The sequence below is a fragment of the Bactrocera neohumeralis genome, chromosome 3, assembly GCF_024586455.1.
Source record: "Bactrocera neohumeralis isolate Rockhampton chromosome 3, APGP_CSIRO_Bneo_wtdbg2-racon-allhic-juicebox.fasta_v2, whole genome shotgun sequence".
NCBI classification, from domain to species: Eukaryota; Metazoa; Arthropoda; class Insecta; order Diptera; family Tephritidae; genus Bactrocera; species Bactrocera neohumeralis.
This window is the reverse complement of record NC_065920.1, coordinates 18640841-18666129: the sequence shown is the minus strand read 5'-3', so window position 1 is coordinate 18666129 and position 25289 is coordinate 18640841. Positions and strand designations below refer to the sequence as shown.

General features: G+C 37.2%; 1 protein-coding gene across 2 annotated transcripts in view; it reads right to left on the bottom strand.

The window, feature by feature from the left end:
* The window catches only part of LOC126754150 (bone morphogenetic protein receptor type-1B), a 245045-nt gene that overhangs the window by 91188 nt on the left and 128568 nt on the right, over positions 1–25289 (bottom strand). For both annotated transcript variants that reach the window (XM_050466092.1, XM_050466093.1), the window contains exon 2: positions 12908–12973. In XM_050466092.1, coding sequence (XP_050322049.1) covers positions 12908–12973 — 66 coding nt within the window. The remainder of the gene's footprint in view (positions 1–12907; positions 12974–25289) is intronic.

Below are 25289 nucleotides of genomic sequence, written 5' to 3'. Positions count from 1 at the left end.
TTTTATCTGCTCATATACATTCGTTGGTCAACTGCAAGAAATTCTGCAATCGCTTGCTCCTTAATGTACAGAGTAAGTCACAAAAGGTTTAGTGAGTTGCACGACCTCAGCAAATTTCATCTTTCAATGGTTACACAAGGTGCGTTTCAAAGTAAACAGGACTTTTTGAATCTAGCGCCCTCTGGTGGGCGTCATCTATATGTCGACTTGAGAATTTCATGACATTTCATTGATTGGAAGTGAAGTTATTGCGTTTTAAGTGTCAGTATGTTTGTGTTATCGGTGCAAAAATGAGCTTCGAACAAAGAGCCAACATTAAATTTTGTTTTAAAATTGGTAAAACTTTTACCGAAACGTTTCAATTGATGAAACAAGTTTATGGCGATGATTGCCTACCCCGTAGCAGAGTGCACGAGTGGTTTCAACGTTTTCAAAGTGATCGTGAGGACATAAATGACATTAGAACAACATGTGGGCCAATCAAAATCCGTGATCACAGGAAATTCCATCGAAGCTGTGCGTGAATTCATCAAAATCCGCCGAAATCATCATTGAAATTCATGAAAATGGAATTGAACATCTCCAAAACATCGATTTATCGCATTTTTACCGAACATTTGGGCTTACGAAAGGTGTGTGCAGGGTTTGTTCCGCACAAATTGACTCACGACCAAAAATTGCTCAGAATCCAACATTCGAAGGACGCTTGTGACCGATTATTTGACCAAAAATCACATTTTAACCATTAACCATTCTCCGTATTCACCTGATAGGGCACCGTACGACGTCTTCCTTTTCGGAAAAATGCATTTGCCCATGAAAGGAAAGCGTTATGCGGACGTAGAGGCCATTCAAATGGCTTGCACCGGCATACTGGTGGCCATACCGGCCAACGAGCTAAAACACTCGTTCAACATGCTTTTGGACCATGCAAAAAGCTGCATTGAAGCAGAAGGGGACAATTTTGAATAAAATAAATTGATTTTGCCGAAAAAACCATTTGCTCTGTTTTTTTTTTAAGTCCTGTTTACTTTGGAACGCACATTGTAGAAGTTCTAACTAGACACTGTCCGATCGTGGTTCATCGCTAAGATTACATATATTTTAGCGGATGCCAGTTGCATAAGCTGCTTGGAAAAAGATGAGATAGAAGTCTCGAGTTTCCCCGATTCCCCGATCAAAACAAAAACACCTCGAATTTCATACTTTTAGGAACCGAGGAAGAAATAAAGCTCTTAATCAGATTTATGATAGGTTGATGACACTGTATAGCTGTTATTCAACTATAGAAGTTTTTAGCTGACTTCACAAAAGTCTTTACATAACAGCCTAACCTAGGTAATATAGAAAATCCGATCATCGACCGACGAGCATCAACTACTTAACACGAAAAACATTGTTGTAATTATGTAGATTGGGATCCAGGCCAAGAGGTCAGAGTAGACGATATCACTAAGACAACCTCAAGCCAATGCAGTACTGGCAACCAACAATATAATCAAGCAATAAAATCGCTCCAAAAAGATTTTTTCAAGTCGAAACTACACACGAAAGCACACAATACTCCGCGCTCCATTTGTGAGTCAGTAGATGTGCTTAAAAAGCTGTTAGTCTGTTTAGCAGTTGATTAAATTTATTATTTAAATTTTCAAACAATATCTTAATTATCGCTTTTATTTTATTAAAAAAAAAGTTGCTGATTGTTTACCAGTTTTCTCTAGCTTTGTATCGAAGTTTTTTGCGTTTTATAATATTTTCTTGACGTCTTTTGTGTGGCGTGGGTTTAACCAGCTACCGTTGATACTAACTACTGTGCAGCTTGACTGGCTTACCGCTTGCCTGACTGCCTGCCTGCCGCTTTGTTATCAGCTCTAGCCACAACAACAACAGGTACTCATATATTATTATTATTATTTTTTAGTTAATAACATATCGCTTCTGTGCGCTTATTGACTGGCTAGCTGGCGGAGCGATTGAGTAGCTGGGCATGTCTGTCTGTCTGGCCGTTCAATGATGTCGGCTTTCTAACATTCAGTTAATTATAGGTTGCACCATTTTTATAGTCGCTACTGTGTGCTGGTAAGTGCTCAACGTCAATACGGCGTCTGCGCCGCTCAGCCATTTAACGTTTTAAACGCGCTTGGAAGATCAGCTTTGTGGGCTTAGTGGCTTGTGTTGATCGCACGTTTAGCCAGTATTTGTCGCTTGTTGTTAAATCCGCCTCCAGGCAGTTGAACTGTCATTTATTTGTGGAAACCCCATATCAACCGTTAATTTCTCATAATTTTTTTTTCAGATGTGTTTAATAGGAGGGTGTTGACCAAGTTATTAACTAACTTTCGCTTCCACTAGTAGATAAGTGTGTAGCGCAAAAGCTTTAGGAATTTATGAATAATTTGAATTTTGTGTCGGCATAACAACAATGATAATATATTCTTCATTTAAAAGTGCTATTCTATTGAATTTTATAATTGTTTAAACGAAACAGAAGATAATACTTCAACTCGAATCTTGTCAGTTTATCTGTTATACAACGTTTGATAGTTTAAAAGGTGGGTCAATTATGAGACGGACGAGAAGCAATGTACGAATTATTCCTCAGAATGTGGTTAGTGGAAACTACATATCTCGGCTATTGTCTCAGTCGATTTTCACAGTTTAATTCGCCATAGACTGAAACAGGTCCGGACTACCATATAAGGTGAATGCATAAGAACCTCATAACCAATCTCTCAGAACTACTGACGATGTTATCATTGGCATCAACATCCGCGCGGTTAGATCTGGATAAGGAAACGAAGCAAATGGGTCTGGTAGTGAGCAAGACGAAATATCTTCTGTCATAAAACAAACAGTCGTCGCACTCGCGACTTAGGTTCCCACGTCACTGTTGACAGTCATAACTTCGAAGTCGTAGATATTTTTGTCTATCTTGGAACCAGTATTAACATCAACAACAATGTTAGCCTCGAAATCCAACGCAGAATAACTCTTGCCAAAAGCTGCTACTTCGGACTGAGAAGGCAATTGAGAAGTAAAGTCCTCTCTCGACGAACAAAGACCAAACTTTATAAGTCACTCATTATTCCCATCCTGCTATATGGTGCAGAGGCTTGGACGATGAGTCGGCGTTACGAGTTTTTGAGAGATATAGTACAGTGAATTAAGAGACGGCGGTTACGCTGGTTAGGTCATGTCATCCGTTTAGATGGAAACACCTCAGCTCTAAAAGTATTTGTTGCATTGCCCGCCGGGGGTAGCAGAGGAAGAGGAAGACCGACATTCCTTTGGAGAGATCAGGTGGAGAAGGACCTGGCTGCACTTGGTATCTCGAATTGGCGAAAAATTGCTAAAACAAGAAAAAATTGGCGCGCTGTTGTTAACTAAGCTATAATCACGTAAGCGGTGTCTACGCCATTAAAGAAGAAGAATAAGAAGAAAGTTATCTTCGCTTCTGGGCGGTCCAATTGTTGACAGTACACGTCCTGGTCAGCGGTTGCCCCAGCTCATTGCGATTTGACCACGACCGGTTTCGCTTGACGCTGTCCACTTCTCATTACCAGTAAACATCCGCTTCAAAACCAGATCGATGTTGTTACGGCTTAGCACGAATTCGAAGATGAGCATTCCTAAGTATATGAGGTATTTTTGGGTTAACTCGTGTGGTACCTATACATCGAGCTGTTTTTTTGTATCCAGTCTTATTTCCTACGGTTCCAAACCGACTTTATGGAATGTTGTGCTACAGATGATGTTAGCATATACTCTCTTCGTACATCTATAATTCGTCAGTGAACTTCATAAGCTTATCATAGCCTTTTCTTATACTAGGTTTCTACCCAAAATCTTTCAAGTCAGACTTGAAACTTCTAAAGAGCAGGAGAGGAAAAGCTTATAGTTATTCGACCTTCCCACACCTACCACATCGGTCATGAGGTTAAGAGATCGAAAAGACTGCAGGAAATGTCTAGAGCAAGGTACCATGGAAACAATGGTTCATCTCTTGTGCACTTGTCCTGCATTGGCAAGACTACGCTGTAAGCATCTGGGATCCCAACGGTATGATACACGGGATGACTATTCCTCATTGACTCTGAACTCCATCCGGTATCGCAAAAGACCAAAACAGGTCTATGCGTAGCTTATTGGCTTACCAGATTAACTTAACCTAACCTACCACATAGGTCTAATAATACATCTAAATTTATCGTCAAACTTCTTAAGAGAAATTTTAACTATATACCATCACTGAATCTTTACAGGCCTATTATTGTTATTTATGTGACACAGAGTTATGCGAGATTATACATTATTTGGGTTACAATGGTCCTAGACACATGGAAATGTCTTTAAAGAGGGCGGGTTGAATTTCCCTATAACTCTTGTGATATTCCATTGGACAATAGACGGCAATACCTTTCTGAATAGGAGAGAAATTTGTGCATTCTGATATATAAATCTCTTTCTCTCTCTCTTCAATAATCCATGCTCCTGATGGCCCACAGACAAAGACCAGCCATTTGAAAATTAAGGAAGTTTGTGAGACGTATTCCTAACATATTAACAAGTCATATGTGATTTCCCCGCTTTTCGAGACCAAGTTTGAAGCGCCTTAGTTATCGCACCTTAGCCATCGGGAAGAATTATTTGATATTCCGTTCCCACGTCGGTTCTACGTAACCGGAACGGACCCGGATTTTTTTATGCGGCCAAGGACTGTAGACTCGGTAAAATTCTGCTCCAACAACAACAATATCTGATATTGAAATTGGCCGCCTTAAAAGATTTGGACAAACTTTCAGCATACCTTTGAAACAAAGGCTTCTGTCGTGAAACTGTTTAAACTAACCTTAGTAAGCTCTAATGAGCCACGCCACATTTTTAAGTCCAGCATCCATCAATTGATTTCATGGTAATGTTCAAATTTTGTACCATAGAAGATTTAATGACGTCAAAAAAAGTTGAAGCGAAGTAAAATCGTATTTTATGACTTGTAGAGAAAGCGTGTATAATTAACGCATTGGATTCTTCTGCCATAAAGAAGTTTAAAAGGAGTAAATATATAAATCATGAAGGGTTTTTTTTGTTTTCTTTCGACACTTTTTCGACAAAATGCTAATTACCGTACAGTTGGTGCTAAATGTTTGAAGACCACGAAAAACACAAAACTTCGTGAAGAGCTAAAACAAAAACAAACAGCGAAGCAAAACTAATTTAGAGGTGATAACTTCAAAAACAAAGCCTGTCAGAAATTAATAATAAATGTTAGTAAAACAAAGCAAAGGAAAAATCGTAAGAAATGAAGGAACACATGTGGAAAAAAATTAGTGTTTAAACATTTTTCAAAGGGTGTTAATTAATAGCCTTCACCTTAACTGCACACAAAGCGCGCACAACAAATGAGCGCGCTGCCCCGCTGCCACAGCACCAACCACAACTGTAGTCAACGCAAGTGCGACTGCGCCAAAGCTGCGAAACGAACGCGCGGCCACGCATTACAGCGCGCCGTCATTTGCGTGGCTGCAAGGCGTGATGATTTATATGCACTCGCGTATGTGTGCTGAGCGCAACGAATGCCCCGTCGGTGGGGCATGCGGCCGGTTGAACGCGCTGAATGCCGCAGCGGGCCAGAAATTCGCCCGTTGACCCGCGTGATCACGATCGTTCTTGCGATCACTGAATGGCTGACGCAGCGCTAACTCACCTCAACACTGCCGAGTGCGTATATGTGTGTGTTGGTCAGGAGAATGCATTCAATACAGTTATTTATCTCTTTTGTTCACACCTCGGCACAAAAGGTGAAAATACGTGCATAATTGCATTTCACATTTGGAAGTCGCGGCAACGATTACCCATCACGTGCAACGCATGACCCCCCCGACGAAACGCAGTGTCTGTGTTTAGACTCAGCAGCTGGTCGGTGGTATGAAAGATGCGCGCTCAGCGGTTGAACTCGATTATCTCAGGTTCATTTTTTCCGTTGTTTACTTTCTTCTTTTGTCGAACACATTATCAGACTAAGTGTGAGCTTTACACAATTTTTTTGTAGGAACAGGTAAGGTTGAGGTGGGAAGTTACGAAATGTTAAAAAGAGCCGTTATTTGTGTTTAATTATGACAATACATCTCAATTGACAACAATAGAAAATAGTTGTACAAGATATTATGACGAAAGCGGTAAACAAAGGGTTATGATCTTTGAAAAAGGGTTCAAAAATATATGGCACTTTGCGATATTTCAGGAATAACTGGTGAAAAAGTTAACCGCGGAAAGTAAAGCAAATCTCTCATCAAACACCCTTTAAATCTTGTAAAACCATTCTTTCTCTTGTTGAAGCGGCAAGCCGGCTAGGTCAGGTTGTCCGAATGGATGAAAACACACCAGCTCTGAGAGCATTCAACGCAGTACCCGGCGGGTGAAACAATGGAATGGATTTCCACTCCGTTGGAAAGAACCTGGAAACACTTGAAATCTCCTATTATCCTGTTTAAATACCTGCGAATCATGGTGTGAATCCACCTGGATTTCCGAACTAGTCGATTGCATACCATAAGTGCTTTGGAAGCTTTGACTATGGTCAGGTCCACATGCTGCTTCCACAGAAAAGTAATCCAGCGTGAGCCCAAGATATTTGGTCACATTAGTCATTTTCAACTCTCTGCCGCCAAGAGGTAAGTTCCTGAGGTAAGGCAGGGACTGTCGACTATTAAACGGAACGACGATGGAATATTTTTATTAAATAAAAGGAAAAATAAAGAATGTATATCGGGCCTTAATCCACATAGGTAACTGAACTAAATCGGGCTTCGTAGAGTAGTAATAGCGTAGATTTACTCCCTATTATCTGGCAACACATTGAAGGACAGGATTCGGAGATGAAGGGAGGCCTAAAAGTACAAAATGTTCCCCTGCCAGTGAGACAAAGAGGTGCCCGTAGTGTCGAGAATATTGCTGACGCTAGCGCATCAATTGAGGAAGACAGAAATCAGTCTCTGTCACGTCGTTCTCAAGCATTCGGCATCTCTGTGACGTCGTTGTAGCGAATTTTGCGAAAAGATCTTGGCCTACATCCTTATAAGATCAAATTGACGCAAGAACTGAAGCCGCTTGACTACCAGAATCGTCATATGTTCGTAAATTGGACTCAGCAACAACTTGAAAATGATACGGTTTATCGAAAAATCATCTTGAGTGATGTGGCTCATTTCTGGCTAAATAACTTCGTCAATAAGCAAAATATGCGTTATTGCTCAGGCAGCAATCCACACCCGAAAAAATTACGGTTTGGTGCGGTTTATGGGTCGGCGGTGTTATTGGGCCGAAACCGGTACGTTACTGTGAATGGGAATCGCTACCGCTCAACGATGACCGAATATTTTTTGCCCAAATTGAAATAGGTTCCAACAAAATCACGCCACAAGCCACACAGCGAATGTCACAATCGATATATTGAAAACCAATTTTAGTGATTTGTCGCCGTTATACTATTTTCTGTGGGGCTACGTCAAGTCTATGGTCTATGCGAACAAGCCAGCGACGATTGATGAACTTCATACGAATATCGAACGTGAAATTACAACAGTATCCGCCGATCTATGCTTGAAAACCTTGAAAATTTTTGTTTCAGCGTCTGGACTTCTGCAAACATGCCAGTCGCGCCCATACAAAATAAATCGAGAACTCCATACGTAATGGCATCGAATGTACTTTCACAGGAATAAAGAATTTCATTGATATTCCAAACCGTTTTTGTTTTATTTAAAAAAACTTTTGTAGCGCTCTTATTGAAAAACCCCTTAATAAAGAAAAAATCTGGTAACAGATATAGAGAGTAATAATAACAATAATAATAAAAAATAACAACAAAAGCTATTTATAATCAGGTTGCGAGAAAGGTCTTATGGATCCTCGAAACAATTGAGAAAATATATGTACGCAAATCTTAAAATATATAAATCCCACCGCCTGATTTGAACAATTTTGAATGACAACAACAAGTTGGGTATCACTATGACATCTTTAATGTCTTTGTAACCCTTTTTTGTTCATCTCTCAAAGTTTGACATATAATTCTAAACATTTTTTTTGGTTCATACATATAGCTTTGGTGTTCTTAATTCTTTTCATTTCTCTTCTACTGTCTGCCATGACATTGATTTAAATGCAACAACACTTCAGATGACATTTTTCGGTGTTTATGCGATGCTCACATACTCTTTGGATTTTCTTTATGCGGTCCAACTTCATTTTAGCTAACAATTTCTACTTGTTGTTGTTGCCGTCTTTCTATTTCGACCAAATCATTTCATTTAATTCGGTAGACACAAAAATATTGGTTTGTCATTGTCAATTATATGCATATGTATGTGTGTGTATATGTCATATGTATGCAGGGATGAATAAATTGTGTCTGAGTCCGCATGCTTTGCATTTTCTTTGATTCCGTACATACTATACATGCATGTCGGCGGATCTTATACTCGTATGTATAGATTTCTTATGCTTTATAAAATTTTATTTCTTCAGCTATTGCACCACACATCTGCTTGTATGCTGTTGACCCTTTTTATCGGCCTTTTGTTCTATTGACTTTGTGTTGGTGCACCCAAAATCGCTCGCCCTCGTTGCTTAAAAACACAGCGTTGCATTGCGGCTCGCATAAAATGACCTGTCACTGCATTGTTGGTTGTCACTTGTAGTGTCCGAGCGTTTGTGATTTGTGTTTCTTTGTAGAAAATTCTCTTAGCCACTTCTCGGAATACACACCAAATCAAATACTTGAGGAATGACACTACAATACAACTAATTCTCTATAGACATTAAGGAAATTATATGCATACATAGTATATACATACAATAGCTGTATAAAATTGATTTTTTTCGTGTTTTGTTTATTTTTTTTTATAAGTTTTCGGATTTTATTTGTCTGCTAAATAACTATAAACTGCTTTCTTGTAACATTCTACAATTCTTATTTGCTCCTCGATTCATTGTAGCCTGTGTTGCTTATGGATTTTTGTAGCTCAGCTGTAATTTTGGCTTAGTTTCCTCAAGTATTGAACTGCGTCTTCACAAGCTGTTGTGTCTGTTATGCTGGTATGTAGTTGTTGTATGCTCTATGTGTTACAAATCTATTGTAATTATGTCTAATGAGAACTGCCAGAATGTCTGGCGTGTCTGTTTGACTTGGCGGGATACCCTTTGAAAGCAAACAAAACTACTCACATGCACACATACATGCAAATATGTACTATATGTGTGTCTCATGCACTTCACAATATTCTTTTCTTCGTAGAATTACTAAAGTCACATTTCATTAAAGTCTAAATGCCTGGAACCTTGAATGCAAGTATTTACAATTGAAATATATACATACATACATATTTATATACATATATATATACTATATATAGTATATCTAAGTCCACATGTGTATAAACAATTTCACGCTCTGTTGCGCTGCGAGACGTGGGTGTGTGGCATTTACAGTTACATTTCATACAAAAAGAGAAATAAATAAAAAATCACACAAAGAAAAATCTAATTTAAATGACTCTGAAGGAAACTCCTTCTCTACATGGTAGCAAAAATAGCCACTCCTTTCACGAACTGCGAAAAAGTGTCGCATGTGCGAAAATGTTCTGTTATTCTAGAGTCTATCAAAATGTATTGTTCAGAAAAAAAAGAAATTCTGCTTAAAGCGTTCAATTGCTCTACAACTGGTCGTCAGTTGCAGCCTCTTTCCAAATATAGTTCAAAGAAAGAGTTCTCTTAAGGAAAAGTATAGATCCTAAAGTAAACATAAGTAAAGTTTTGTATTACCATATGGCGTCGAATCTTGAAATTATTATTAGTCCTCCACCTCAGAGTATAGTATTACCTTATCGTTTAAAAGTATACAATTTCATTTTTTTTTCGGTACTCATCACCACTATTAAAATATAGACCCTTCCTGAAAGAATTATATCCACAATTTTCATCTACTTCACAACATCCTGTAAATTATGAACAAAATAACCAACAGTTGCTCGCAACGAGCTAATCACAATCGATCAATCAGTCTACGTTACCAAAACGGACCTCGAGTCCCCGGACTGCTACCTATGCAATGTATTCGAAAACTAATTACCAAATGTTTTATACTTCTAAAACAATCCGAACAAACTAAAAATGAATTAATACCATTACAATTACATCGGTCATCTAGTCACATCGAATAGTGATGGATGACTCATGAGTTTCGTCCTTTCCTCGACTAAATAACGCAAATTTCGACACTCTGAAAAATTCTTTGACCCACATCGGAGTAAGTTACTCAGAGTTGAGTGTCTCTTGTTCTCAAACTTTCAGTATTATTTTGTTACTCACAAAATTTGCTTGATAGCCTCAAAGGTTATAAGTACGTTGTGACAAAAAAAAACACCCGGAAATTGTAATTAATTGGATAAAAATATGAACAAAGAATTTGTCTCAAATTTTTTATTTCTAATCAATTTTATGCGCGCAATCCTTGCGTATGTTGGAAAAGGCTTACGGTGATTCAAAAACACCAGCCTACGAGTGGTACAAAGCCTTCAAAAGCGGTCGACAGATCGTTGAAGACATGCCTCGTTCTGGACGCCCTTCGACCTCTTCAACTGATGAAAATATTAAAAAGTGAAGGATATGGTGCTTGAAAATCATCAGGCAAATGTTAGAGAGATGGCCAGAGAGCTCGAAATCGCTGGCGAGTCCATTCGAATGATTTTGGTGGATAATTTGGGTATGAAACGCCTTCATGATCGACTTGTCCAGATAAAGCTGAATTTTTCTACCATAAATAGGTCGCTTTGGAAATGCTTTTTCGTGCGAATTCCGATCTCATATTCATGGAGAGCATTATAACTGACGATGAGACATGGGTTTATAAGTTTGACATGCAAACAAATCAACAATCATCGGCATTGAGGGGGAAAATGCGAGCCGAAACCAAAAAAAAAGCACGCCAAAGCCCCTCAAAAATCAAGGTGATGCTCATTTTTTTCGATATTAGTAGTTTGGTGAATGATGAATTTGTTCCGGAGGAACAGGCGGTCAATAAGAAGTTCTATTTGGCGACGTTTTCGTGAGAACTTCCATCGATGCACCATCGCATCGAGCCACGATTGTGACCGAACTTAAAGCCAAAAACGCAATGAACACCATCGATCAACCACCGTATTCGCCAGATTTGGCACCGTGTGACTTTTTCTTTTTCCCCAAACTGAAATTGTTGCTCCGTGGAACCCGTTTTCAGTAGATCGAAGAGATAAAAACTCGCTGAAGGAGCTGAAGGTTGAAAACGCCGTTGGCATAAATGTATTACATTCGGTGGGGGGCTAAGAAATAAATTTTGATGTATACTAATGAAATATTTTTCGTTTTATTTACAATTTCAGGAAACTTTTTTTCACAATGTAAGTTGGCACTATCATTCGCAGGTCCAAAGTTCAATCTTTATTTCGATCAACATAAAAAAGTCGAACGCCACTCAGCAGGCAATGGCAAGCGTACCGACTTAAAAAATCCCAACTTTGTCACGAAAAGGGGATACGTGCATAATTTCAAAAACGGTGTGCAACTTTTATCAAAATCACGTCATTATTGCTGACTCAGGAAATCATTTAATAAATAGTCAATATGTGTTATATACAATGTTTAGAAAATCAAAAAATGAAGACTAACGAATGTTCTAACTGAATATGTGATAAAAACACATCTCAGACTTAAGCTTTGCATTCCATTCTTAGCCCTTAAGTCTGGCGAATTTTGATAAATGAAGACTTTACTACGCAGTTTTTGGAGGTACTCAAATATTTTTCAACTAAAAATAAATAACTAATACCAAATATCTAAATTTAACGTCGAGAAATGTAATCGATCCTAATCATGTCATATAAGCCCAACCGGAGCACTATTAGATAAAAAAAATGATGTCATGTCAGTGTGGAGACAACGTCGCTTTGATTGCTAAGAACTTTAAAACGAGATATTAACCTCCATATACCGATAAAAGAACGACTGATAAAAAAATAAGTGCTAGTGGATATTTTCAGCAGTGATTTTTCACATTAAAAATGTAGAAAAAATACGATGACATAGGTCTAAAGGGATTTTGTAGAGGTAAAGCATATCAAGTGAGCTATCTATGGTAAGTGTGAAAAATATCACAGTCTATTTTTATATTGTGGTGAGCCAATAATATTTTGTATTGATAATAAGTACCTACAACGAAAATGATTTCATTTGTAAAATCGTTTCTTTTTTATACTTCGACACAAATATATAAGAAAATATGTGAAAAAACAAAGTTGAGGTTCTGCAATAGTAGATTTATGTTTATTTAAATATGGGAGCAGGAATAGTTAGTCGAAAAACACTCCATCCTATGTTATTTCATATCTGAACAAAGACTCATCTTATGATCGTTTTCTCATGTCTGGTTGGCAGACATCTGTCAGTTAAGTTCTGTTTAAAAAAATGGTTTTTCACCGAGAGAAGTTAAGTTAACCAGAATGTAACTGACAGATGACTGCTAACCAGCAACGATAAAACGGCACTTAATGAGCTAAAGACGATTGATAAAAACTAATAAATAATCGGAATTATGTGAGCGTCGAATATACTGCTCTGATAGATAAGAAGATTCTGTAACAATGGCTAAAAATCTCAACAAAATTTTCTTGCCATGACTGCCTAATTTTACTTCGTTAGTTAGTTCGTTTGTCGTTTTTTAGAAAGTTTGTTCACATAAAGTGAACATATTTGTGACTTCAACCATCATTTTTCGCTGATTCGATCATTTTGCACTCAAAATTATGATGTCGATATTATTTATCTTAAAAGGCGCACTTTAAAAGCTAATAAAATTGAAAATTGCCACACTTACCATTAATTGCCTTTTCCTCAACTTTCGAAACATCACCTGCCATCTCAGCGGCCATTACTCGTTTACCTGCAAAGAGAAACAAGATTAAAGTACCTTTGGCAAAATACGAGTATAATAGCAAATAAAACGGCGCAAATAGCTGTATGAAAACAATGTAAAAAGTAGGAAGCGATACTTCAATAAGCGGATTAAAGAGGTAATCAAAAACAACTTAAAAACGATATGTTCATAAATAAATATTTAGACTGGCGCCAGACCAATATTACTTAGAGGCAGATATATACATAGATTTGTATATACATATATATGTATTTATAAGATATAGACATTAAAATAAACTATTAACATTTTTAACACAATAATGGAATCACACCAGTGGAGCTTAAAGCTTCGTCAGCAAGTCTACTTGGAGCGAAGACAATGATAAATGTGAACTAGTATGTAATTATGTTTAAAATAAAATATAACAACCAAATTAAGTATAATAAAGGGTGATCCATTTTGAGGTTCCCTACTTCTTTTGAAGAAACAAGTAAGGAAGGGCTAAGTTCGGATGTCACCGAACATTTTATACTCTCGCATGATAAAGTGATAATCGAGATTTCATTATCAGTCATTTACATATTTTTCAAATACCGTATTTGTGTAAAGTTTTATTCCGCTATCATCATTGGTTCCTAATGTATATATTATACAGAGAAGGCATCAGATGGAATTCAAAATAGCGTTATATTGGAAGAAGGCGTGGTTGTGAACCGATTTCACTCATATTTCGCACATGTCATCAGGGTGTTAAAAAAATATTATATGCCGAATTTCATTGAAATCGGTAGAGTAGTTCCCGAGATATGGTTTTTGGTCCATAAGTGGGCGACGCCACGCCCGTTTTCAATTTTTAAAAAAAGCCTAGGTGCAGCTTCCTTCCGCCACTTCTTCCGTAAAATTTAGTGTTTCTGACGTTTTTTATTAGTCGGTTAACGCACTTTTAGTGATTTTGAACATAACCTTTGTATGGGAGGTGGGCGTGGTTATTATCCGATTTCTTCCATTTTTCAACTGTATATGGAAATGCCTGAAGAAACCGACTCTATAGAGTTTGGTTGACATAGCTATACTAGTTTCCGAGATATGTACAAAAAACTTAGTAGGGGGCGGGGCCACGCCCACTTTTCCAAAAACATTACTTCCAAATATGCCCCTCCCTAATGCGATCCTTTGTGTCAAATTTCACTTTAATATCTTTATTTATGGCTTAGTTATGACACTTTATAGGTTTTCGGTTTCCGCCATTTTGTGGGCGTGGCAGTAGGCCGATTTTGCCTATCTTCAAACTTAACCTTCTTATGGAACCAAGGAATACGTGTACCAAGTTTCATCATGATATCTCAATTTTTACTCAAGTTACAGCTTGCACGGACGGACGGACAGACAGACATCCGGATTTCAACTCTACTCGTCACCCTGATCACTTTGGTATATATAACCCTATATCTGACTCTTTTAGTTTTAGGACTTACAAACAACCGTTATGTGAACAAAACTATAATACTCTCCTTAGCAACTTTGTTGCGAGAGTATAAAAATAAAGACACTTTAAATATAAAGACGAATGTTTATTATCATTCCAAAGAACATCCTTGGCTACGTCTCAGATGGTCCATCCGTTGAGACCAATTTTCGATAACTTGTTCGACCATTTCGCCTGGTAACTGGATTTACATATCCCCACAAGAAAAAATCTAACGGTGTGATATTACATGATCTTGGTGGAATGATCTCCTTACCGAAGTGTTTTCTCAATAAATCCATTGATTCATCCGGTGTGTGGGAAGTAGCGTCCTCCTGTTGAAACCAAATGTCGCCGAGATCACGAGCTTCAATTTCAGGCATCAAATAGACGGTTATCATGGCGCGATAACGGTCGCCATTGACGATTACGTTCTCACCGGCATCATTTTTTGAAGAAATATGGACCGATGATTCAACCGGTCCACAAACCATACCAAACTGTTGTTTTTTCTGGATGAAATGGTTGCTCTTCGTCCCAAATGCGGCAATTTTACTTGTTTACATACCCACTGAGCCAGAAATGTGGCTGATCGCTGAAGAAAATTTGGCTCAACAACGTCGGATCTTCTTGGAACTTTTCAAGAGCCCTTAGAGAGAGAAGCGATGTCGCTTGGAAAGGTCGAGTGGCTTCAGTTCTTGCACAAACTGTATTTTGTACACTGCAGGACGACGTCTATACGGTCGAATATTATCCAATAATGAATGCTGGATCTCTTACTTCCTTCTACTTTCTGCATGCATTGTCTTTACTTATGTATGTTCATACGGCTTGCATGTTATGTCAGTAGGTTGTGACCTGTCATTAGGCTAACAACCATCCTGCAGTCCGTTCGAGAACATACATATGTATGAGTAAAAAGCATACAAGCTTTTCTTGAAGACTTGTGCAAATGGTCTTGGCGATCCTGCATGTCCTTAAAGCATTCCATCGGATTAGGGTGACCGTCTGTCAGTCCTTTCAAAAATTTCGTTGTATATTGTTTTTAGTGACTTTCGCCTTTTCTGTACTAGTTCGGTAACTAGACGTATGGCACTTTTGGCAATCTCATCAGCAATTTCGTTTCCAGAAATCCCTTTGTGGCCTGGAATTAAGGTAGTTTCATAATACTATTCCCATAGAAACACTCGTCCCTATCTCTTAAGAAGAATTTTTCACCAGCAAAATCATTCGCCATAGACAAGAGCAGATAGTAATCACTTGGTCTCTCGTCCGGGCTTTAAGGTGGATGCATAACAATCTAATCCAATTCAACTAAGTTCTCGCCGCTTCTAGCGAGTCACTATCGATGCATGTTGCCTGGCGTTGCAGAATGTTGGAACAAACTTCCTCTGACATTGGTCAAAGATAGTCGTTTCTTGACGATTACTTTTCTTTAGACGGTACAATCGTTGATAATACAGGCCCCACTTAAGGGTTTGGCAGTAGATTTTGGCAGCTCATAGTTGATGATTTCATATCTATATCACCAACCCCATAGTAAAACCTTTCTAACCGTCAATCCCGCTTTCGCCGGCTCATCGCGATTCAATCAAGAATGTCTTTTATTCTCGTTGTCGTGGTAATCCACTTTTCAGCACCAGTAATTATCCGACTCAGAAATGGGTCGATTCAGCTGCGACTCGCAGTTGGACATTCGGTACATATGGTTTTTGCTGTAACTCGCGTGGCACCCATACACCGAGCTTTCATTGTTGTCGAACATTATTTAAACAGTTCTTGGGCAATCGGACATTCGCTCTAATATCCGAAACGATATCGACGAAATAAACACCATTCACATTTTCAGCCTCCTGATTTGCGTTTTTGCCTTTATCGAAGACAAACTGTAAAATATGGTGTATTTTTTCTTTGCTGGTACCCATTTTTGTCAGCACGCTTTCATGTTAAGAATGCAAGCTGAGTGACTGCGAGAAGGTAAATCCACCCTGTGCATTTTAATTTACTTTTATGGTTATGTTACAGTTATTAACTTCCAAGTACCCTACTATTATAAAATTAATTGAACTGGACACACTGTCAGCATGCCATGTACCAATATACAAGACCACTCATAATAATGTCGTAATCAATTACCGCTACATATATTTTACATTGTTCAATGAAGTAAAAAATCTATTAATAATCAAAATGAATATGCTTGTAAGTGAATAAATTGAAAGGTCACCATAAATACCTATGAATTGCAAATGACTTAGAATGAATTGCTTGTTATTTGATATGAAATACAACCCTATTGGGAAGGCAACAGATTGCACTCTTGGACGTTCGCATATAAGTAAGTAAACAAACTTGTCGGGAATGCGGACTCATAAGAATGAAACGAAGCAAGTCTTTTGGAACTTAGATTAACAAACCGGAAAATTGGAGGCGTAATTTGGGTACTTTTTCTTCTTCTTTATTGGCGTAGATACCACTTACGTGGTTATAGACGAGTTTCAACAGCGAAACAGTCGTTCTTCTTTTTCGCTGTTAAGCGCCAATTGTAGATTCTAAGTGTAGCCAGGTCCTTCTCCACCTGGTCTTTCCAACAGAGTGGAGATCTTTGTCTTCCTCTGCTTCCCCCGGCGGGTACTGCGTCGAATACTCTCAGAGCTGGAGTGTTTTCATCCATTCGGACGACATGTCCTAGCCAGCGTAGCCGCTGTCTCCTAATTCGCCGCTGAATATACGCGGGTAGAGAGGCATATGTTCGCTCCGAAGACAGAGCGGAAATATTACCGTTGCATCTAACTAGTGCCGTGTAAGATCCTTTTGACCAGAGTAGAATGTTTTGTTAGGTGCACCCGCTCTTGCCTGATTGTGATACAGAGCACTGTTGCTTTCAGGTTAAGAAAGAGCTTGCGTGTGTCATTGCTGCGGAATGACTGGATTTCCGATGATGATTTGGAGAGGAAGGGATATCTAGGGACCAGGAGGCTTCTACATGATAGGGTCATATGTAGGTGGCAAGACCGTTGAGACAATAAACGTAACGGTCGAGTGACTTACGAGTACATCCGGTACGTAAGGTTGGTTGAGGATAACCCAGACTTCAGATTCTGTCTGAAGTGCATTGCCGAATGCCCAATGTACTCGGATATTAGGATCTGGGTATGGAGATAAGTCAGGATGCCGAACAGTTAGGGTCCTCGGGAAGTATTGTGGTGGTTGTGAATAAAACCCGAGTGCGGGAGGAACTGAGATTTTGTCAGTTGAATGTAGAGTTGCATTGCAACTGGGCGTCTAACCCAAAATACGGCAGAGATTTTAGATGGGACTCAAACCCTACCAAGGTATTTTGTGTGTCCATTCCACACTACCAATTGGTACTGAAAATGCATGGCATCTTCAGGGCGATAATCAACGCATTTATTTGATCAGTTGTGCTCTTAAGCACCGTGGGGTAAGGCTGTCATCAACAGGTTAAACACACCGGTCGTTGACCAGAGTGGAACGCAAAAGATCGTGTGAGTTACTTGCTCTTAGATAACCGATAACCTTAGTTGCTACAGTTTTTTCACATTTATTGTAATTTCAATTCTAATAAAAAATAATAATAATACTTGCTCTTAGCAAGATTCATCTCGTCGCAATGGCCAGTAGTCTGACTTTGTAACCTTTTGTTCAAGAAAAATCCCTAGAGACTTTATGAAAACGTCTGGTGAGTGTTTGGGAATCACGTTCACAGTCGTCCAAGTGGGATTCTGCGTTACCTTTGGTGCGAGGTTCAGCTTAACGATTTTATCTAACTTAAAAGCATTAGACAACTAGCCAAGAGCTGAACGCTACTAACAGTGATGCAGAACTCGGTCTAGATTAGCAATGAGATCAATAATTGAAACTCCTATATACTATTCCATGGATAACGAACAAAGAATTTGTCTAAATCTTTGTATTTCTAACTAAATTTCTTATACAGAATCGTTGTGAATGTTTGTAAAAAGCTTACGGTGATTCAGTTTAATTAATAATAGAAGCCTAGGGGTGGTACAAAGCCTTCAAAAATGGTAGAGAGATCGTTGAAGGCTTGGCTCGTTCTGGATGACCTTCAACCTCTTCAACTGGTAAAAATATTAAAAAAGTGAAGAATATGGTGCTTGAAAATCGTCAGGCAAGTGAAATGACTTAGAATGAATTGCTCGGACAAGAGAGCTCGACATCTCACGCGAGTCCGTTCGAATGATTTTGGTGCATATTTTGGTTATGAAACGCGTTCTTGGTAGAGTCCGATTTATTTTTCAAAAAAAGTACCGTAAACAGGTCTCTTTGGACATGCTTGATACACAATGAATATTAATGCGTCAAAATCTACAGTAGTTACTGGTACAGAACCTTATTGTCACAATCCTATAGAGAAAATATCAGACTCTAAGACTAGAATGCTGCCTTTCAGGCTGATACAGTGATTACCAAAGAAGTCAGGAATGAGATTGGTAATCCATAAGCTTTTTAGTAGATAGTTAATTGACGAGTCGGTCCATTAGGTCAACACAAACAATGGACTGATCGTAAAGAGTGCAGATATAGACCGCTGATGGCGCGATCACTACAAAATACGCAAATAGAAAATGGAGCATTTTCTCTACAGGGAAATCACTTGTAAATTTGATATTTGCTCGAAGCAATATCATCAACTGATCATTATTACAATATAAATTATCAACAAGGTCTTATGATATATATACATATGTATGTATATGTATGTATTTATGCATGAAAGTAATGGTAATAGTATTTGAAGTGCTGCTGCAAAATAATAAACAAGAAATCAAATTGTATCAAGTGCTTTCTCAACAAGCCAAACGACGCGACAAACACTTTAATAAAATTGTAAATAAAAAAGAGCAGAAGAAGAAGAATGATGTACGATCAACAGAGGATCACTACGATGAGTGTTTTAGAATGGCAAAGCTTGTTTGGACTTACAAGTCAACTTACAAGCTTAATATATTTATATTGAAATACATATAGTATATACATACATATGTACATATATACAAAAGTCTATGCAGCATTTTTAAAGGCTTCACTTTTTTCAACTATTTTTTAAGTGTTTTACTCGGCTTGTATGTGTGTGTTTGCATGTGATTTTGTATATGTGTATGTGGCGCCTGGTTCTTAACTGTATGTAAAAGCACTTGGTGCTTGTTGGCTGGCGCCAATCTCATGTCAATTAATAATTAGTTCAGTAATTACGGTTCATTTAATTTACGACAAGACGCCAGGGGAAATTTGATATGCGAACATATCACTTTGCTGACATGCGAAACATGCGCCCGATCGCTCGATATACAAAACACTTTGCAGACTAACACAACAGCAACAACACACGAACGTGTGAATATGCAGATCGCTTTGTGAGCGCACTGGCGGCGTTTATCGAAAATTTCAACTGACGAAAGATTGACAGTCATGAGGGACACTTAAAAACTTAAAAAGCTGAGCGAGCAAGTGAGTTGTATTGTTGTAAATGATTTTTTTTTTGTTTTTGCAGGTCTTTATTTACTGTTGGTGCATATTTTTTTTATATTTTTTCCGATAATCGATAATAAATTTCGGTATCAAAACTAAAGTGCAAAGACTTTTTATACTTGATAAGTAAATAGGCAATTCTATAGAACTATTAAATATTGATGGACGTGTTCTGCTTCTTTTTTGTTTATATTTTTGGAGTTGAAAGCTTTGGCATTGTTCACGAAATGCCTTGAGTACTTTGTCGCAGCGAAAATTAAGTGATTACTTAAGCTTTCAAACAGACTTGTACAATTCCTAGAAGCGATTTTGCAATAAATTACAATAATAATGTATTAGCACTGTTTTCGTAAGTTTATGGTATGCTTTGTAATATAAAAACTGCCAGGCAAAAATTTTTTTCTTTTAATTTTTTAATTCACACATTCGCGCGATATTTTATTTTTACTGATCGTAGATATAAATATACAGACATTATCGGATCGATTTTTAGACTCCAGTTTTATCGAAAAGCATATGTTTTTAAGCATATTTTATCGATTGGTGTACACGAAAATTTCTGTAAAAATCGTTTATCGATAATTTTTAATGTTTCGTTTTATTTTAAGCGAAAACGTGGTTGATTTTTTAAGAGTTCGATATTTTTATCGATAAATATGCCTAAATTTCTGCAACAAACGTTTATGCCCAAATTTTTGTAAAAATCGTTTATCGATAACATTTTAGTTAAATTTTAAGCGAAAACATGGTTAATTTTTAAAAGTTCGATATTTTTCGATAAAAATGTCTAAACTAAATTAATTTTGGATTTCGATAGTTTCAACTATCGATCAATGTTGGTAACTTGTGTAACGTGTTTGTGCTTTATTTTTTGGAACTCACGTTTTATTTATACATTTTTGTTATTGAATCTACTTATTTAACATAAGTCTTGGGTACAATAATAATTAAATTTTTCAAGAGTTCGATATCTTCGATATCTAAACTATACCAATTTTAGATTTCGATATTTTCAATTATCTATTGGTGTTTGTGAACTTGCTTTGTGTACACTTCGCGTTTTTTGAACGTATTTTATGTTTCAAAACTCAAATTTTATCGATATAACTATACCTTTAATCGATTACACTTGCTTTGTATGCTACACGTTTTTTGACAATATTTTATGTTTCAACTCTCAAATTTTATCGATATATCTTTGTTATATCTTTACCGATTTAATCGATTAGTAAATTTTTTTGAAAATCTTTGTTATCAATATTTTTCCATTTTATTTTAAGCGAATTTGTTGTCGTCGTTAATAATAATTAATTTGTTAAGAGTTCGATATTTTTCCTATATAAAAATATTCTAACTAATTTAATTTTAGATTTCGATATTTTTAATTATCGATCGATGTTTGTGCAATTGTTTTGTATATATCTACTTTCCATGTTTGTTAATGTATTATTTGTTCTTCATTTTATAGATTCGATTTTATCGATACATTTTTACTACCTTTCATCGATTAATTTATATTTATCTTTTGTTAATCTGAAAATCTCTGTTATCGATGGTTGTAACGTATTTGCCGATAGACAGATATTTGTTATAAATCTGTCATAAGTCCAATAGTCATTAATTTTAGATTTCGATACTTTAAATTATCGATATTTTGCAAATCCCTGTTATCCATCATTTCAACGTATTTGCCGATATTTTTTATCGATCGATATTTGTTATAAATCTGTCATAAGTCCAATAATAATTAATTTTACATTTTCAATTATCGATTTATTATTTTTATATTTCATTATTTGTATACTGACTTTGAATATACTTTACTTTTTTACAATGTATTTGTTCTTTGTGTCAATAGACTTTTTATCGAGAGATTTTTTATCGATTATTACATATTTATCTACTATAATATCTCTGTTATCGATATCGTGTTTTTTTACGAATTTGTCGTTAAGGGTAATAAAAAATATACTTTTCTTATATTATTTTATTTCGATATTTTTCCATTAAAGGCATAACTAAATAAATTAAAACTTTCGATATTTCTACTTATCGATTGATTATTTTGATCTTTTGCTTTCTGCTTTCTTATTATAAATGTTGATGGGCTTAATAAATTATATTATGTTTGCCACAAAGTCTGTATTTGTTCTTTGTGTCATTAACTCCATTTTTATCGATAGATTTTTGATGGATTATTACATATTTATCTATTGTAATACCTCAGTAATCGATATCATTTTTTTGCGTATGTGTCGTTAAGGTTAATAATAAATATTCGATATAATTATAATTATTTCGATATTTTTCGACAAAAGGCTTAACTAAATAAATTTAAAATTTATGTTTATGCCCTGAATAGGGTATGCAATATTTGCCACAAAATTCGTAACAATCAGAAGGAAAAAGCAAAGGCTCTATATACCATATACATATTCATAAATCATTAGCGTGACAAGCTGAGCCTGTATATACGCGAACTAGTACCTCAGTTTATGAAATATCGAGCTGAAATTTTGCAAATGCCCCTTTCTCTCCATGAATCTACCTATTTATCGAAAGCGACGGTATTTGACCACTATAGCATACGAAATGACTTATCAAAATCAAGTTCTTGTAAGACAGTTTTAATTATTTGTGAAGGGTATATAGCTCGGAACAACCGAAGTAATTTAAACTACATATATTTTTAAAGAAATGAAAATTTTTCGAAATTTAATGCAGATACATACATATATGTATGAAGCAGGAATATATCTTCCTTCTTCTTTCTAAGCTCTAAAACTTAACGAGATATATGTATATAAAGTTATATATATATATCACAAATATAATATATCAATAATATTATTAACTGATCACTTTCATGTGAAATTGAAAATCTCTAAAAATTATTCGAGTTGGGTAAGAGTCACCCTGTTATCCCGATTTGATAAATGAAATTGATAGATTTTTATGTTGTTATAGCGAAATACATGGGGAATGAGAATTCATTTTTTAGCTAAGCTAAGCTTATTTTCAAAAGGGGGGTCTCTCATCCGAGGCAGTTGGTAATCTTTCATTGGGGGGGTTTTACGTGGCGGGTCCCAAACCCTGCGAACAACCCTGCGGAGGGGGCAAGACTTGGCACTCACGTTGACATAACTAGATAATTTCATCTATTTAGAACCAGTATTAACACCACCAACAGTGTCAGCCTGGAAATCCAACGCAGGATTGCTCTTGCCAACAGGTGCTACTTCGGACTGAGTAGGCAATTGAAAAGCAAAGTCCTCTCTCGAAGAACAAAAGCCAAACTCTATAAGTCGCTCATAATTCCCGTCCTGTTATATGGTGCAGAGGCTTGGACGATGACAGCAACCGATGAGTCGACGTTACGAGTTTTCGAGAGAAAGGTTCTGCGAAAGATTTATGGTCCTTTGTGCATTGGCCACGGCGAATATCGCATTCGATGGAACGATGAGCTGTACGAGATATACGACGACATTGACATACATAGTTCAGCGAATTAAAAGACAGCGGCTACGCTGGCTAGGTCATGTTGTCCGGATGGACGAAAAAACTCCAGCTCTGAAAGTATTCGATGGAAGAGGAAGACCTCCACTCCGTTGGAAGGACCAGGTGGAGAAGGACCTGGCTACGCTTGGAATATCCAATTGGCGCCTCGTAGCGAAAAGAAGAAACGACTGGCGCGCTGTTGTTAACTCGGCTATAATCGCGTAAGCGGTATCTACGCCAATTAAGAAGAAGAAGAAGCTTATTTTCATTCAACTAATTCACATCTTTCTAGAAGCGGCTTTAAGGTTATGATCTCATGATATTCCGTGACTAATCATATTTAAAATCATATTAACAATAGAATATCACATTCAATATAATTATTTCCTTCTATTACTAAGTCATTGGCAAACTTCCGCTCCTAAATAAAAAGCACGAACGAAAATTGGAGTTTTGCATTCCCACAAGCTTATTACAATAATAAATAACACCTTTATAAGAATAATGCTAAACATAGTACATATGAATGTGCATGTGTGTATGTGTATCTACATGTGTTTATAATCAAATTTGCATGCATCGATTATTAATCGCTTATTCCAGGTAGCCATAATTTAAGTTTCCTTCTACGCTCCAAACTCCTGCGGCTATACCCACACCGCAGTGACCTCGCACGCCTCTTCGGCGCGCACGCTGTCGTGCCACTGGACGAGTGGCCGTTGCCTGCTACCAAGAATATGCATATGTAAGTGTGGTCGTACAATAAATTGTTGTAGTTTGTGGTTCTGCGGCCGAATTTATTTCTGTCTTCACTCCTCTCATTCCTTTTTGGGCAAAATTATTTTGGTTTTTTGCTTTATTTTGACCATTCGCCTTTTTGCGCAATTCTTTGACAGCAAAAATATTATTTGTGTCTCATAAATTTCCATTTCACACCTGAGTAGCATTTAATAATGATTCCTATTAATTTTGTTCACACAGATGCAAAATACAATAAAAAAAACCAATACAATAAAGCCAAATTGAGAAAAAACGAAAGGCAACAAGAGGCCTGACGTTGACAGCAGCGTATTTACGTGTAAGAAACGATTTACCGCCATTCAGCGGCTTTATCATCATCACTGACCATCAGCGTTTGCGGTTGGATTTGTCGACAAAGGTGAGGAAGTGAGACTGAGTGTCGATTTTTCGGCACGAAGCATCATATACAAGACGGCGGAACGAGTTCTCCATGCGCTGCTGGTAGCCAGCGAAATCTCCTTTCTTGGAAATCATAAAATAGTGCCAGCTGCTTGGTAGCTCTCGGCTTTACTAGCTGCCATGCGTAATTATGCTCATATTTCCTGTCTAATTGTACATTTATTAGTGTCGCCTTGATGGACATGAACTAAATTTCTTCATACAGAAAAAAAAATCATTTCTCCCTAGGCACTCTTCATTTCTTTCATTATATTTTCAAAGTTCTGTAGAATTCACAAATTAGAGATCTGTGAACGTTTTCACTAGATGAGAAGTGTTGATGTTGAGGAAAACATCGAAAAATCATATTTTTTAGCAAATTTAGACTAATGGACCGAAAAGTCCACCGCGTCGAAAAGTCCACCCAGACTTGCAGTAACTGTTGACAGATAGTTGACATTTATAATGGGATCAATATACAACCAAGCAGCAATGAAGAAGTAACAGCCAAAAGTGTCTTGGTAAACAGTTCAGCATTGGAGTGTCGCTAGGAACAAACGGCTTAAGTTCTACTGGGTGCCAGGTCACAAAGCATCGAGGGTGCCAAGAATATAATGAGATAGTGGACAAGATTGCCAAGAGTGGTGTACGCCTCTCATCCCGAACTAGACACGAGCATCACAA